At 43.3% G+C, this 17,974-nt stretch overlaps 1 protein-coding gene across 7 annotated transcripts in view; it reads left to right on the top strand.

Moving 5' to 3' along the window:
• Window positions 1-17,974, top strand: part of thsd7ba (thrombospondin, type I, domain containing 7Ba) — a 1,512,301-nt gene that overhangs the window by 1,454,679 nt on the left and 39,648 nt on the right. For 5 of the 7 annotated variants that reach the window (XM_070875385.1, XM_070875390.1, XM_070875384.1 and 2 more), the window contains 2 exons: window positions 7,723-7,818; window positions 13,214-13,296. In XM_070875385.1, coding sequence (XP_070731486.1) covers window positions 7,723-7,818; window positions 13,214-13,296 — 179 coding nt within the window. The remainder of the gene's footprint in view (window positions 1-7,722; window positions 7,819-13,213; window positions 13,297-17,974) is intronic. The other 2 variants (XM_070875388.1, XM_070875389.1) reach the window with 2 other exon arrangements.

Raw genomic sequence — 17,974 nt, 5'->3', positions numbered from 1 at the left:
CTTCAGTCTCCCAAGGATCTATCTTCTTATTCATCATCTTCATTCTGCCTCTTGGCATCATAAAAATAGGATCAGCTTCCACATGTACACTGAACACACTATTGGCCCATTTCAGATCATCTTCCACTGAAACCCTCATCGATGCCTTTCTCAACTCCAGGCACGACTATTCCATTGCTCCAATTCTCATCCTCAGGTTTAAATACCTTCATGGCCTCACCCTGCATTATCTCTGTAACCATCTCCAGCCCTATAACACCTCCTCAAACACTCTGTTCCCCTGACACTTGCATCTTCCTGAATGCCCCTCCCTTTGCCCCACCTTTGACAGCTATCCCTTCAGTTCCTTATGCCCCACACTCTGGAATTTAGTCCGTAAGACCCTTCACCTCTCTACATCCCTCTCCTCCTTTAACATGCTCTGTAAAACCCATCAATTTGACTAAGCTTTTAATCATCCCCCTGATTTCTGCTTGTTTGGCTCAGCATCCATAGTTCTTTTGATTCTGCCTCTGTCAAACAACTTGGGATGTTTTCAACATTAAAGGTACTGTATTAATATGAGTTTTTTTTTGTTAAATTATGGATTCTAAGAGTTTTCCTACCACTGATGTTAGACTATAGTTAGCTTGTATGTCCTTTTCTTCCTTCTTGCACTCCCTCAGTACTGCACTGAAATAGCCCTTCTAATCCTTCTAGCTTTCTAGCCCTTTAAAGTAATTTGGGGGGAGTTTTAGAGGAGATGTGAGGGGAAATGTCTTTACCCAGAGGGTGGTGGGGGTCTGGAACTCACTGCCTGAAATGGTGTTAGAGGCATTTAAAAAATATTTGGATGTACACTTAAAGTGCCGTAACCTACAGGGCTATGGACCAAGAGCTGGAAAGTGGGATTAGGCTGGATAGCTCTTGGTCGACTTGCCCGGACACGATGGGCTGAAATGGCCTCCTTCCGTGCCTGTAAATTTCTATGATTCTATGAATCTCCCTTTCATCTCCCTCATACACTTTCTACATTCCTATCATTATCTTTAGTATTGTTAGTCCTAACTTTATCTCCTCCTTCCTTTTAAGCATGAGTTTAGTTTTAATCTCTCTATCCACAGAGCTCTATACTTTGATGTACCGCATTTTTGGGTTATAGAAATATACTCATATTATTTTATCTAATTTTATACTCATATTTGTTCAGCCATGATCTAATTGAATGGTGGAACAGGCTCAAGAGGCTGAATGGCCTACTCCTGTTCCTATGTTAAAGATTTCCTACTGCTGATCCTTTGACCTGTTTGTTAACTTTTCTGCTCATGATTTCAGCCACAACATCTTTTATTTTGCTGAAATTGCCTTTTTCCAGTTCAGTATCCTTATCACTGATGCTTTATTATTCTTTCTATTCTTAAATTGAACCCAACTAATTGTTCTCCTACTCGTACATCAGTTCTTTACCCAGAACTAATTCAACCAATGCTTATGTCCTTGTTGAACTGAGAACATACTGATCTAGGAAACATCCTGGACGTATTCTAAGGAGCCTTCTTCACTTTGGCTGCATACATTACCTTTACTCTAGTCTGACTTGGGATAGTTAAAATTCATAAGACTATTGCTCTGTTTATTTTGCATATCTCTTTGAACTATCTTCAGATCTCCACCACTATCTTATCTCCACTGTTCGAATACCTGTAATCACCAAAAATTGTGCTTTTTCTTTAACTCTATTCAAATGGGTTATTTTTTAACTCAACTCCACAGGAGTTCCTTATGCTCTAGTGCTGTGATAGAATCCCTTTCTCTCCCTGTCTCTCCTGAAAATGTTATAACCAGGAATATTAAGTCTTGACCAAAGTTAAGCCACATCTCTGTTACAGCTACTATAATTCCATAGTTATTAATGTTTCTAACTCTCCCATTTTGTTTTGAATGCTTTCTGCATTCACGTACATACCACTCAATCCTGACTCCAAATTTTGGAATGTTAGTGCTTATTCTTTTTCTTGGTTTTCTCAATTAATATTTTGATATCCCTTGCCCTTTTACAGCAGTGTTTTTATCTCTCGCGACCACATAGCCTGTTTCTTTCCCTTTTATCTCTGATAGCATTTCCTCACCATTTACTTCAGCCTTCTACTTCTATCCCAATAGCTTTATTAAACCTCCTCGTCTTCTCTAGTCTCAACGTTGTGATCTCAACACCATGTCATATTAGTTTAAATTCTGCCCTGCTACTCTGTTTATCCTCTCTGTGTAATGTATTTGCTTCATGGGTTCTTGCTTAAGAATTCATAGTAACACATTGCTATTAAGAACTAGTTGGCTTATTAACAAAGGTTAACAATCACACTACACATTACCAGTTCATCTACTATGCCCACAATGGCAAACCTCATCGTGGATGACTTAGACCCAACTGACTGGGGTTTTATTGAGTCTTGTGAACATCACATGACTGGCTAAGCCACTCACAATGCAACAGCTCTACAACTATTTTATAATATCAGTAATCAAGTGCCCCCCTGATTAAAGGTGTGTGTGTGCGGGGGGGGGACACATTCCAAAAACTTTTCAAGTGCCTCCTAGGTTTTTTTTTTGAGGGCACTAGAAACACAAATTATACAAGTGTCCCCTGGCTAAAAGTGGGGGAGCACTAAAACCGACCACTTAAACAAATTAAATTATAGACATTAAAATCAAATTAAAATTTGGTTGTCGGGGGTTTTGATGCACTCCTATCCCTCCGGCGACCACCTCTCGTGGAAGGCCGTGAGCGTACCAGTAGACACCGCGTACGCAACAGCTTTACAAACCTGTGAGCATACTCACAGGTGCATACATTACACTCTGCAAGGCCTTTGATGCAGTTTCTGTTCAGGTAAAGGTTGTCCCTTCCGTAAAGCTTCCCAATTATAAATCCTTCTTCCTACAACATCTCTGCAGCCACATGTTGACCTTCCCAGCCTTTCTCTCCTTAACTTGTCCAGTGTGTGAACATGAAGCAATCCAGAAATTACCACCCTCGAGATCTTTTTTTACCCAATCTAGTGCCTAGCTCTTCAACCTTCCTCTGCCGGACTTCTAACTCCACCTGGAAGACCTTAATACTAATTATGCCTGTTTCATTGGACCATAGCTTTTCTCAGCTCTCTCTCTGTTTCCACAAGTTCTTCCATCTTTTTTTGTGATTCCCTTTACCCTGACACCCAGTGAGGGCTACAAAAAAGGCTACCTATGCCTTTTACTATAGAATCTCCCACTACTACCACTCTCCTATTCTTTCAGTCTGTCTGCTTCTCAGCCCCTTGGGTAGCCCCTTGTCCCACAGTGTTGCGGTGTTACTCAAGATCCCCCTCCTCTGAGTCACTGGCCTCTTCTGAGTCACTACCCACCTCAAACTTACTCCACACTAGATTGTTATTGAATAATTCCAGTAATTTACAGGTTCCCTGAACAGTAAATTGTGTCTCCCTCTCCCCTTGCAGGCTGTCACTTATTTCTCTCTTTCTATAGTATCCCTATATTTTGAACTGTCTAGCACTGCCTTTTTGGTAACCACATCCTGGAGAGTACACTCCAGAAACCCTTCATCCGCTCTTAGACTGTAGAGTATGACTAATTGCTTCTTGAGTACAGACATCCTCTGCTGCAGAGACTCAATTTTTCGATACTTAGTGCAAATGTGCTGCCGTAGATACACTGAAGATTTATGATGGCTGACATATCACACTTCACACACATCACAAGGGTTCTCTGCATGTCCATCTTTTTGTGTCTAACTTAAAAATGCTGATAGTATGATTGTGAACTTGCACTGGCACCAAACTCTTAAAAGAATCAAACTCATCTTACGCATTTAGCACAAGTATTAATTTTAGGGGGAAAGAAATCCCATCCAGCCGTACCTCAAAACTAAAGTGCACCCGCTTCTGCCATTTTGTGCACTCCACCAGTTTCTCAGGACTTGAAATAAGACGTTTTTAGCCTTTAATCCCATAAAATTGGTGTATTTAGTAAACCAAAAAACGCATATTCTAGTGCAAGTATTCACAACCAGGGAAGATAGATGCACAACTAGATGATCAGATGAATAATTACCACTGATTCCTTCGACCACCGAGATTAGCAGTTAAAGACACCCGTCCTTTATTTTATCTTGCTGAACTGTAAGCAGTTGTGATCCTAGCCCAATTGCTAGACGGACAGTTTGAATCGGCCCCGCCTTACGAAAGTTCTATACCCGGGGATTATTATTCAGAGTGTAAATGGAATAAGTCACGGACAGGAATGGTTTGGTGAAAAATCGTACTTATATTTATTTAGTCTAACATACACTGGCTAAAATATGCACTACCAAATGAAATCACTGTCTCTGTGGAGAATAAGGTCCAGGTTACAAACAACATACATACAGTGTGATAGATTGAGTAGACTGGGTCTTTACTCGTTGGAGTTCAGAAGGATGAGGGGTGATCTTATAGAAACATTTAAAATAATGAAAGGGATAGACAAGATAGAGGCAGAGAGGTTGTTTCCACTGGTCGGGGAGACTAGAACTAGGGGGCACAGCCTCAAAATACGGGGGAGCCAATTTAAAATCGAGTTGAGAAGGAATTTCTTCTCCCAGAGGGTTGTGAATCTGTGGAATTCTCTGCTCAAGGAAGCAGTTGAGGCTAGCTCATTGAATGTATTCAAGTCACAGATAGATAGATTTTTAACCAATCAAGGAATTAAGGGTTACGGGGAGCGGGCGGGTGAGTGGAGCTGAGTCCACGGCCAGATCAGCCATGATCTTGTTGAATGGCGGAGCAGGCTCGAGGGGCTAGATGGCCTACTCCTGTTCCTAATTTTTATGTTCTTATGTTCTTATATGTTATGTAGTACAAAACTGAGGATCGGTAACATGCAATAATTCCCTTGTTGCTATGGTAAATTCTAACTCCATCCCTACCAACAAATTACCCAATCGCAGCCCCTTCGCCTGGCTAAACCAAACGAAGCTTCCTCCCCAGAATAGCCCTGAAAAGTTTAACCTGAGAAAACCCTGAGCCCTTACACCTCACCCAGCCCACCTGGGAAATCTGGTTACCGGCTTGGGACACTTGCGACCAAGCTCATCACCACACACAGTCGGTCTTGATGGCTCAGCTCAGCTGTGGGAAGTCACTGCCTGGAGACCGTACCCTGTAAGGGGTATGCGGTTCTCTATCTCAGCAGCTTCTTCTGCGGAACTGCGGCTTCCTCCTCTGCTACTTCTTCTTGTTACCTCAAGAGCGAGAGGGAGAAGGGGTAGTGAAATGATGGAAAAGTGGAGTCTTACTACTCCTATCTTTCCTGACAATCTTTAAAACCCTTTTGTTTCTAAGCACTCGGTGTTTAGTCAGTGATGGGCCATCCGACCCATGTGTATTGGACTAATGGCCCTGAGTCTGGGACATAGCTCGGTCTTTGTGTTGGGAAAAAAAAACTGGCTCCTCTTTGGCTGGCCAGGCTAGGGGATTCATTGTTCTGCTTCTCTTCTGAGATGGAGATGAGAAGTTCTTTTGCATATGACCCCCTTCCTTTAGCTAGGACTGGCGGGCGAACCCGTACAACTGACAGTTCTTTTGTCACAGCCAACTGCCATGCAATATCTCTGCACAGGGTGATCCCATCACAGGGGAAAATACCCTCAGAAAAATCCCATAAAGTCCACAATATATTCTCGTCTGAGTCCATTCTTTAAACAGAAACTTTGCAATCTCTTCAGAACCTTGCCTTGGGCTTTTATCTCGCGTCTCCATGTGTCAATTGATATTAAGAGGTGAGACATATAAAATAGATCTGTGCATACACAAAGTTACATTTTGCCTCACTGCACAAGCACAATTGTTTTTCTTAAATAGACAAACAACATCTGTCCCAACATTACATTTGAACAAGTTGGGTACTCACGAAAAGCCTAACATGGCTTAAACTACACTTCAGATTTTCAATTCAGTTTGAAGCTCTGATTTGGGTTTAAATACAGATAAGACAGATGGGTTGAAAGTTTTACTTTTTGATGATTGTTAAGGAGACTCAGTGAAATTTATGTGGACGGCCTCAACATAAATTGGTACTTGCCATTCATCTGGAGATGACAGGCACTTGGAAGTAGCCTCCATTTTACTACGTATTGTGGGTAAGTACTTCTACCAGAGGGATGTTCCTGGAACAATTTCCTTATGCTCACTAAGAGCATGTGGAAAGGAAAAGGAGACCCAGAGGGAAAGGAGATGACATGGAAGGAAAGTCAATGAAAAGGGAAACAAAGGAAAGGGAGAAGGAAGTACAGAGAGAGAAGGAAACTGCATTTGAAATCAGCCTATCTGGGTCAATGTAATTGGTTTGTTCAGTATTTCTCAAATTTATGAGTGCCTAAATGGCTCATTCACAATGGCTTGCAGACTGGATTCAGTGCATAGGCCATATGTTGTGCATCACTGTTATAAAGAGATACGATTGAAAATTGCTCTCTGTTGCTGGCAGTGAGCAGCTCTGCACTGCTAAAGTAACCTTAATGTGCAATTTGCAATATCTATTCAGAGACAGATCACTCTGAAAGATACATGTGTAATTGAAAGTTAGTTTAATTTAGTTCAATTTGAAAGACCTTGCCCTTCACCTCTGCAGAACTGAATTTAAAGCTTATCAGCTTCTGACCTCGACTGGAAATAATTAAAGTTACTAATAGAGACGACTGCTAAGGAATATGAGGTCAATAATGACATCCCCATTTCTGTTAACTCTATATGAATTCCTTTCCTTCTATATTGAAAATGATTTCAAAGTTCAACACCAAATTACAGATGCCATGGAATTAGCATTTTTAAATTGACTTGTTCCATACCGACATGAATATCAAGTTAGTTTCTTTTGGAATGATTGAAGTGAATGAAGACCAGAAACATGGCAAATTCTCAGAGGAGTGTAGTGCCCACATTCTGTGATGATTGGAATATGTGAAGAATAAAAATGACATTTGATGTAACAGAGGGTTGGAACTGTTGTGTTTTATATCTGCCTGCCTTCCTGAAGTGCAATAATGGAAATGTGACGATGGGTGAGTATTCTGGAGCTTGTTTGATACCCTTGGGAGATCAAGAAGTATTTATGCAGAACTTAAATGGGTTGATTAGAATCCCTGATAAGATAGGTTGTACATGAACTGCAAAAGAAGGTCTGGCGGGTTATATGACCTTTTTGTTCATTAATGTATGTTCTTTAGTCACTTAATCTGACATCCTGTCACATTCATCTTCACCTTTTCTCATTATTACTTAAAACCTAACACAAGGCAATTTCTGCACAGCTTTCAAATATGTTCATAGCCTCAACATATGGATGAAAAAGTATTATCTTCTTTATATGGCGTGATGTCAAATAAAAGAAGATGTGAAATGTTGCTTTCAGCTTCAGAGATAGCAAGTATTGGTCATTTTTATGCTCCAGTCCAAAGGGTTTATGGCTGTAAAATAAAAGGCATTGTATTTTCATGATGCTTTCGATGGTGGCACCTTTCCTGTGGATTTATACTTGTATTCTGATACTGATGTCTTCAGTTTAAAACCAATATAATGCTGCAAATTGGGTGAGAGCCTGATGTCTTGTAATGTTATTTTTATTTTGGTGACCAAAATTCCAAATCATGAACTGAAAGCAAGTTGAATATTCTTCCTGCAAAGAGCAATTTGAATGCTTTATTTCCAGAAGGAAATTGTCATGAGTATGAGTGGAGGTCAAGTCCCTGGAATGGTAATGAGCGAACTGTCTGGTGTATCCGCTCAGATGGTGTAAATGTGACAGGTAAAGAACAGTATTTATCTCTTTATTATGCATAGAATTTTTGGAAACTGATAGTATAATCAGGGGTACAGTTTTGTTAATGTTTGATTTTAAATAATTGTTGATCTTTTCACCTTCCATTCATTACATTCTTTTGGAAATACAAATACAAGTTGTTTACTTTGAAATAAATGCAACAGACTTACTTTTACGATTTATGCATTTAAGTTAACGCTATAGACTTCTATAGTTGTAAAATAATTTTTAATGCCATACCAAATCCTCGTTTTTCATCCTACAAATTGACTCTCCACCACAGTTAATTCCTTGATCTTCTCGTAACATGTAGTCTGAATCACTAGGGGGCTGAGGGTCCAGCGAGAAGGGGGAACTGAGTGAAATCCTTATTAGTATCGAAATGGTGTTAGGGAAATTGAAGGGACTGAAGGCCGATAAATCCCCAGGGCCTAATAGTCTGCATCCCAGAGTACTTAGGAAGTGGCCTTAGAAATAGTGGATGCATTGGTGGTCATTTTCCAACATTCCATGGACTCTGGCTCAGTTCCTATGGATTGGAGGGTATATAATGTAACTCCACTTTTTGAAAAATCAGGGAGAGAGAAAACAGGGAATTATAGACGGGTTAGCCTGACAGCGGTGGTGGGGAAAATGCTGGAATCAATTATTAAAGATGTAATAGCAGCGCATTTGGAAAGCAGTGACAGGATCGGTCTAAGTCAGCATGGATTTATGAAAAGGAAATCATGCTTGACAAATCTTCTAGAGTTTTTTGAGGATGTAACTAGTAGAGTGGACAAGGGAGAACCAGTGGATGTAATGTATTTGGACTTTTAAAAGGCTTTTAACAAGGTCCCACACAAGAGATTAGTGTGCAAAATTAAAGCACATGGTATTGGGCGTAATGTATTGACGTGGATAGAGAACTGATAGGAAGCAAAGAATGGGAATGAACGGGCCCTTTTCAGAATGGCAGGCAGTGACTAGTGAGGTGCCGCAGGGTTCAGTGCTGCGACCCCAGTTATTTACAATATACATTAATGATTTAGACAAAGGAATTGAATGTAATATCTCCAAGTTTGCAGATGACACTAAGCTGGGTGGCAGTGCGAGCTGCGAGGAGGATGCTAGGAGGCTGCAGGGGGACTTGGACAGGTTAGGTGAATGGGCAAATGCATAGCAGGTGCAGTATAATGTGGATAAGTGTGAGGTTATCCACTTTGGTGGCAAAAACAGAAGGCAGATTATTATCTGAATGCTGACAGATTAGGTACATCAGCCATTGAAGGTAGGAATGCAGGTACAGCAGACAGTAAAGTAAACAAATGGCATGCTGGCCTTCATAGTGAGGGGATTTGAGTATAGGAGCAGGGAGGTATTACTGCAGTTGTACAGGGTCTTGGTGAGACCACACCTTGAGTATTGTGTGCAGTTTTAGTCTCCTAATCTGAGGAAGGATATTCTTGCTATTGAGGGAGTGCAGCGAAGGTTCGCCAGACTGATTTCCGGGATGGCAGAACTGACATATGAAGAAAGACTGGATCGACTAGGCTTATATTCACTGGAATTTAGAAGAATGAGAGGGGATCTCATAGAAACATATAAAATTATGATGGGATTAGACAGTTAGATGCAGGAAGAATGTTCCCGATGTTGGGGAAGTCCAGAACCAGGGGGTCTCAGTCTAAGGATAAGGGGTAAGCCATTTAGGACCGAGATGAGGAGAAACTTCTTCACTCAGAGAATTGTGAACCTGTGGAATTCTCTACCACAGAAAGTTGTTGAGGCCAGTTCGTTAGATATATTCAAAAGGTAGCCCTTATAGCTGAAGGGATCAAGGGGTATGGAGAGAAAGCAGGAATGGGGTACTGAAGTTGCATGATCAGCCATGATCCTATTGAATGGTGGTGCAGGCTCGAATGGCTGACTGGACTATTCCTGCACCTACGTTCTAAGTTTCTATGTCCCAGATCACCTTCTTATCTCCTTTCTCCTGTCTGCCCCTATTACCTCCACCATCAACTGGAACTTCTTGACTAGCACACAAGCTCTCCAAGACTACAAGCTCCTGAAACTCTGGCTCTCTGCATCTGGAAAACATTGACATCTCTTTTGGTCTCCTAACCTCCTCTTTCTGTGCCCTTGTCCTCACCTGGATACTCTCCCATCACAACCATTCCCCTGGTACAATAGTCACCTCCATGGTTTCAAATCTGCAAAACGTACTGTGGAGCACACCTACAGCTGACCGGCCTCGTTATCTATTGTCACATTTTGCTCCATCTTTGCCCACAGTATCACCTGTGGTATACCCCAGAGTTCTATCCTCGACCTCCTCCTCATCATCATTTACATGCTACCTCCGATGTTATTATATATACGTGGCCAGCTTTCACATCTATACTGATGTCACCAGGATCCACCTTACCAACAACCCCCAGGATTTTGCAACCATCTACAACTGTTTAGCTAGGTGAGCTAAAAGTTTCTCTATCTCAATGCCTACATGCCTCTGACTTTGACTCTGTCTCCTTCCTGGCTGCGACCCAGACTTAGCCCAGAGATGTGGAACCTTGGCATTTTGTTCGACCCAAGCTCAGCTTCCTACCACCACATCTAATCTGAAATCAAAACTCCAACAATATCCAGCTCCAATCCTACCTCTCCCCCACTCCAGTGCTGAAATCCTAACCAAATTGCAGCTGGTGTTTTCTAACATTATTTTCCTTGTGCCGCTTTTATTATTCATAGGCTACATTTTGTCCTCAATGCCGAATGTCCATGTCTTTTCCGGCACTAAGGCCCACAACCCCGTCACTCCTTTCCTCACTAAGCTGCACAAGCTTCGCATGACCCAAACAATCCACTTTAAGATTCTTGTGCTCAAATGTTTCTACGGCCTCACACTGCCTACCTCCTTGATTTTCTCCAATATTTTCACCCTGTAACCACCCTCTGGTGCTCCAACACCAGCTTACCCTGCTTGGCCCGCGCTTTGAAGCTTCCTTTCTCAGCAGCTCTACCAGATCATGTTTTCAAAAACATAATTAAAGACCCTACCCTTCAAATTTGCTTTTGGCCCATCATGATCATCTCACCCTGCCCCACCACTTGGTGTTTCTTCAGGATTCTCCATAATTCCCACAAGTGCTGAGATAAATTTTCTGTCTGTATTGACTGCTAATGAAATGCAAGTTTTGACATGAGTAAGAGATTGAAATTGTTCGTGCTTGCTCTATCCACTATGAAAATGGGAAAAGCCTGAGGAAAAGAGTGTTCGAAGACCAAGCCCTCAAATCTACCACCAAGCTCATGGACTACAGGGCTGTAGTAATACCCTACAGTGTTGCTCAGAGGCATGGACCATATACAGTAGACATCTCAAGTCGCTGGAGAAATACCATCAACGATGCCTCCTCAGGATCCTGCAAATCCTCTGGGAGGACAGACGCACCAACATTAGCATCCTCGACCAGGCCAACATCCCCAGCATTGAAGCACTGACCACACTTGATCATCTCCGCTGGGCAGGCCACTTTGTCCGCACGCCAGACATGAGACTCCCAAAGCAAGCGCTCCACTCGGAACTCCTTCATGGCAAATGAGCCAAGGGTGGACAGAGGAAACATTACAAGGATACCCTCAAAGCCTCCCTGATAAAGCCACCGACACCAGGGAGTCCCTGGCCAAAGACCGCCCGGAGTGGAGGAAGTGCATCTGGGAGGGCGCTGAGCGCCTCGAGTCTCATTGTCGAGTGCATGCAGAAAACAAACGCAGGCAGCGGAAGGAACGCGCGGCAAACCTGTCCCACCCTCCCTTACCATCAACGACTGTCTGTCCCACCTGTGGCATGGACTGTGGCTCTCGTATTGGATTGTTCAGCCCCGAACGACTCATTCTAAAAGTGGAAGCAAGTCTTCTTCGATTCCGAGGGACTGCCTATGATGATGATGATGAAAATGGGAAAACCAGATACACGAATGACCTTTAATCTAGCTCTTTGCTCAGCTGGGATTCAGGTGATGGGCTGAAAGGCCAGAAGTGTAAAGACACATGTAAAGTTAACTTTCACTTTGAAAACGTAAGGGGTTGCATTTTCAGCTTTTGAGATTTCGAGACGATAATGGCGCCGAGAAAAAGTTTGCGCCCTCGTCTGCAAAATTCGGCAAAAAATTAGGTTCCATGATCGGGGTCGCAAAACCAAGCGTTACACAAGGAAGTTTTTGCACCCCAGCCGAAAATTGTGCCGTAAAAAAGGTTTTGTTGATTTAAGCAACGTTATTGTTGCTCAGTGCCCTGGAATATAATAACATTGTATATTGTATAGTTTTATTTTGGTGGGGGGAGTTTATGTTACTTTGTTGCAGTAAAATTTATGATTCATCCATTGCCATTGGTGTCTTGTGTATCATTCCAACGTTCACCAAAAATGTACCTTTATGGGGGCACATAGCATGTCTAGTATTAGCTCCATCCCTCTGTTTCCTCCATTTGAGGTCAATTATGAGCTAGCGACATGTGACGTTCGACTCTTGGTCCGGCAGCATCTCCGGACGCTGTCTGACAATAGCATGGAACATGATATGCTGTCGAACTAGTAATGCTCCCCCCCCAGTAAATTCTCTCACTGAAGTTGTATGGACACTGTAATGGCAGATAATAGTATCGTTTGCAAGTTGGAGCTTTACGCAGCGTGATGTGCGCAACTGTTGCAGTAATGTGATCTGTGATGTAGGAGCCTCATCCCTCCATTTAAACACACTGCCAATATTGCCTGCTGCACCCTGGGAATCCCCATTTTTTCAGATGTTTACTGGAGCATGTGTTAAATGAGGCATTAGAGACGAATTTTGCATCTGGGGCATTAGCGGAATGTTGCAAGACGACAGATGTTATGATCTCAGTGAAACTAGAGGGCAGGGTGATAAATCTTTGCGCCGTAGCAAACCATGAGCAGAATCAGCCAACTGGGCGCTAAAAGTTGGACGCCCGGTGTTACGCCTAGAAGCACCATTTACCGCCCCTCCGGGGCGCAAAGAGAGACTCAAACGAGCCGAAAATCCAGCCCAAGATATCTTCATGATGGACAGGGTTGTTAAGAATGTCATCTTGCACAGATGTCTTTGGTTCCTTCCTACAAAACATTGTAAAATATATACAATGTTGAGCATGGCAACATTAATCAGAACATCGTTATATTGAAAAATGATTATTATTTATTAAATGTGTGGTAGTTACATTCATAATTAAAATTTTTAAAAGCTGTATCATAGCTTTTCTCCCATATTTCCTCATTTTATTTTGGTTGTGTTAATAAATATTGCAATATAAAAGCATACATATTTTATCTCCAATATTATTGAATCTTATGAATTTATAATATCTTTGTTAAATTCAGGAGGTTGCTCTCCTCTGAACCAGCCAACTGCTACCAGACACTGCCATCCATCCTGTACTAAACCCTACTCCTTCTGTACACAGGTAAGCAATCTGGATTAAAATCCTTGTTCCTTGTAAATATTTAGCCATTTAATAGTTATTGACTGGAAGCTTAAAAATCTGACTGCTCTCTGCTTTTATGTTCTAATATAAATGCTGAAACACTGGTTTTAATTACCTCCTGTAAAAGTGTTATAGATTTGCTTAAAAACAATCGATCTACTACACAATGGTAAAAAGATTTTTCCACGATTTGGTGCTATAAAGTAATGGAAGTGAGACAATTTATCAGCAATTGACACTGCCGTGTGCATTTATATTGTATTTGCCAAGTGCTTGGGTTGGGCTAGTTTATGAGCCTTTAACCTAAAAAGTTGTGGGGTCAAAGCCTACTGCTGGAAATTATGCTGGCACCTGTTATGTATTTGCTTCATGGGTCCTTGCTGAAGAATTCATAGCAACACATTGCTATTAAGATCTAGTTGGTTTAATTACAACGGTTTAACAAGACCCAACTGACTGGGGTTTTATTGAGTCTTATGAACATCACGTGACTAGCTAAGCCACTCACAATGCAACAGCTCTACAACTATTTTAGTTGTATCAGTAATCAAGTGCTGCCTTGATTAAAGGGAGGGGGGGTGGGGGGGGGCACACTCCAAAAATGTTTCAAGTGCCTCCTTGTTTTTGGGGGGGGGGTTTTGAGGGCACTAGAAACACAAATTATACACATGCCCCCTGGCTAAAAGGGAGGGGCGGGGAGCATTAAAACCAACAACTTAAACAAATTAAACTTTCGACATTAAAATCAAATTAAAATTTGGTTGCCGGCGGTGATGATACACTCCAGTCCCTCCTGCGCCCACCTCTCACAGAAAGCTGCGAGCGTACCGGTGGACACCGCGTGCTCCATCTCTAGGGACACCCTTGCTCGGATGTAAGAGCGGAAGAGAGGCAGACAGTCAGGCTGAACGACGCCCTCGACCGCCCGCTGCCTGGACCGGCTGATGGCACTCTTGGCCGTGCCCAGGAGCAGTCCTACGAGGAGGCTCTCGGACCTACCCGCTCCCCTCTGCACAGGGTGCCCAAAGATCAGGAGTGTGGGACTGAAGTGCAACCAGAAATTGAGGAGCAGCCCCTTTAAATAATGGAACAGGGGCTGCAACCTCGCACATTCAATAAAAACGTGGAACACGGACTCTTCCAGACCGCAGAAATTGCAGGCGGCCTGGGAGCCCGTGAACCGGCTTAAAAATTTGTTGCACGGGACTGCTCCGTGCACCACCCTCCCAGGCCAAGTCCCCGATAAATAGTGAGAGGACTCCCGCATAGAGTGCACTCCATCGGGGACCCCCGCCTCCTCCGGACGGCAAGATGGTACGCCATGGTGTGGCCGGATGGCAGACGAGGATGGCAAGGTTGAGAGTTGCAAGAGCAGCCCGTACAGGAATCCCCTCCACGCAGAACTGAAAGGCACGGAGGAGATTTCCCAGAGGAGGCTCAAATTGTGAGGCACCAGCTCCCGAGGGAGGTTTCGGGGCGTGGGCAACAGCTCTACAAACTTGTGAGCACACTCACAGGTACATACATCACAATACCTAATCCTCGTGGTACCGTGGAGTGCACTCCTTGGGGAAGTCATCCTTGGAATGAGATGGAAAATCACATACAATCTACCTATGATAATAAGAACATAAGAATTAGGAACAGGAGTAGGCCATCTAGCCCCTCGAGCCTGCTCCGCCATTCAATAAGATCATGGCTGATCTGGTCGTGGACTCAGCTCCACTTACCCGCCCTCTCCCCGTAACCCTTAATTCCCTTATTGGTTAAAAATCTATCTATCTTTGACTTGAAAACATTCAATGAGCTAGCCTCAACTGCTTCCTTGGGCAGAGAATTCCACAGATTCACAACCCTCTGGGAGAAGAAATTCTTTCTCAACTCGGTTTTAAATTGGCTCCTCCATATTTTGAGGCTGCGCCCCCTAGTTCTAGTCTCCCCTACCAATGGAAACAATCTTTCTGCCTCTATCTTGTCTATCCCTTTCATGATTTTAAATTTTAATGGTTGAGAAAGTTTCCATGGCACTACTCCCAAAATGTAATGGGTAATCCAGGCATGTAATTAATATTCTACAAAGAAAACCGTGATGATATCCTACATTCTGTATGGATGTAATGCAAATAGAACATTCACCCTTACTATTGAGCACCCACACAGTTTTCCTTTGCAGTGGGTCACTTGGTCCATTAGAAAGAAGAAAGAATTTACATTTACATAGTGTCTTTCACAACAACTTTCCAGCTAATGAAGTACTTCTGATTTGGGAAACACAGTAGCTAATTTATGTGCAACAATGCAAATAATAATACGGCGAACAACTGGATAATCTGAGGCATAAGTATTGGCCAGGACACAAGGAGAACTCACCAGTCTTCTTCAAAATAGCGCCATGGAACGTTTTGTGTCCACGTGAGAGAAAAGGTGAGGCCTCGGTTTAAAGTGTCATGTGAAAGACGGCACCTCCAGCAGTGCAGCACTGTACTGAGTGTCAGCCTAGGTATGCGCTCAAGTCTCTGGAGTGGGGCTTGAATCCACAACCTTCGGACTCGGAGGACTGACCCCTTGAAACAGTAGACAAAGGAATTTCATATGAATGCATTAAATGTTTAATATCACACACTATAATTGTTGAAATTGTTGTATCTCTTATTTGCATCAATTGCTTAATTTGTTATTCATTATGAGAAGTTAAGTCATATTGGTATCTCAGTTTTTTCATGATTGGTGTGGTCAGTAACATCATTGTACTTTAAAAGGAGGAAAGGCTGGCTGTTATAGGATGGGGATGTATTAATGCCGTTTATGTAATCACATGCAAACAAGCAGTTGATGGTCTACTTCAGAAACTCAGAACAACTTTTAAGCTGCTAGAAGAGATTTGAAGAGGCTGAAAAGTATTTATTATATGTTTTGTGAACCCTTGAAGGGTGTGAAATTTTACAGAGGATGTGAAAATATGTGCCTTGTGACTATATTAGTTGAGAGTCAGAGATTAGTTCAGATAAAAGAAACATACCCATTATCATCATCAATCATAGGCAGTCACTCGAAATCGAGGAAGACTTGCTTCCACTCTACAAGTGAGTTCTCAGGTGACTGTACAGTCCAATATGGGAATTACAGTCTCTGTCACAGGTGGGACAGACAATGGTTGAAGGAAAAACTGGGTGGGTCGGGTTTGCCGTACGCTCCTTCCACTGTCTGCGCTTGGTTTCTGCATGTTCTCGGCGACGAGACTCGAAGTGCTCAGTGCCCTCTCGGATGCTCTTCATCTATTTTGGGTGGTCTTGGGCCAGGGATTCCTAGGTATCGATGGGGATGTTGCACTTTATCAAGGAGGCTTTGAGGGTGTCCTTGAAACATTTCCTCTGCCCACCTGGGGCTCGCTTGTCATGTAGGAGTTCCGAGTAGAGCACTTGCTTAGGGAGTCTCGTGTCGGGCATGCGGACGATGTGGCCCGCCCAACGGAGCTGGTCGAGTGTGGTCAGTGCTTCAATGCTGGGGATGTTGGCCTGAGCAAGAACACTGATGTTGATGTGTCTGTCCTCTCAGTGGATTTGCAGGATCTTGCAGAGACAGCGATGATGGTACTTTTCCAGTGCTTTGAGATGTCTGCTGCATAGGATCCACGTCTCTGAGCCATAAAAGAGGGTGGTATCATTACTGCCCTGTAGACCATAAGCTTAGTGCCAGATTTGTGGTCCTGGTCTTCAAGCACTCTCTTCCTCAGGCGACTGAAGGCTGCTCTGGCATACTGGAGGCGGTGTTGGACCTCGTCATCAATGTCTGCCCTTGCTGATAGTAGGCATCTGAGGTATGGAAAATGGTCCACGTTGTCCAAGGCCGAGCGTGAATTTTGATGACCAGGGGGTAGTGCTGTGTGGTGGGCTCAGGTTGGTGAAGGACCTTTGCCTTATGGATGTTTAGCGTAAGGCCCATGCTTTCATACACCTCGGTAAAGGTGTTGACGATGGCTTGGAGTTCAGCCTCTGAGTGTGCGCAGATGCAAGTGTCGTCTGCGTACTGTAGTTCAATAACAGAGGATGAGACGACCTTGGATCTAGCCTGGAGGTGGCGAAGGTTGAACAGTTTCCCATTGGTTCTATAATTTAGTTCCACTCCAGCGGGGAGCTTGTTGAGAGTGAGATGAAACTTTGCAGCAAGAAGATCATGAAAAGAGTCGGCGCGATGACACAGCCCTGTTTGACCCCGGATGTGGATTGGGTCTGTGGTAGATCCATTGGTCAGGCTCACGGCTTGTATGTCGTCATGGAGCAGGCGGAGGATGGTGGCAAATTTTTGGGGGCAGCCGAAACGGGGGAGGATGCTCCATAGTCCCTCATGGTTGACAGTGTCAAAGGCCTTTGTGAGGTCAAAGAAGGCCATGTACAAGGGTTGGTGCTGTTCCCTGGATTTGTCTTGTAGTTGTCACGCGGTGAAGATCATGTCCATTGTACCCCGTAGTCCGCGTTGTGACTCTGGGAGGAGCTCTTCAGCCATGGGGAGAAAAGAATCACAACTATCTAAAAAGCTGCAATATCTTTATAACAAATTCATAAGGTTTGCCTAGAAATTCATCTTGGGCAGTGGCGCAAAACAGGCAGTATCAGGTCGGCCGCCCGTTATACACAGTGCCTGATATTCAGTTCCATTC

This window comes from Pristiophorus japonicus, chromosome 3 (assembly GCF_044704955.1).
Source record: "Pristiophorus japonicus isolate sPriJap1 chromosome 3, sPriJap1.hap1, whole genome shotgun sequence".
NCBI lineage: Eukaryota > Metazoa > Chordata > Chondrichthyes > Pristiophoridae > Pristiophorus > Pristiophorus japonicus.
The sequence above is the reverse complement of the archived record's forward strand: the minus strand, read 5'-3'. Positions and strand labels throughout refer to the sequence as shown.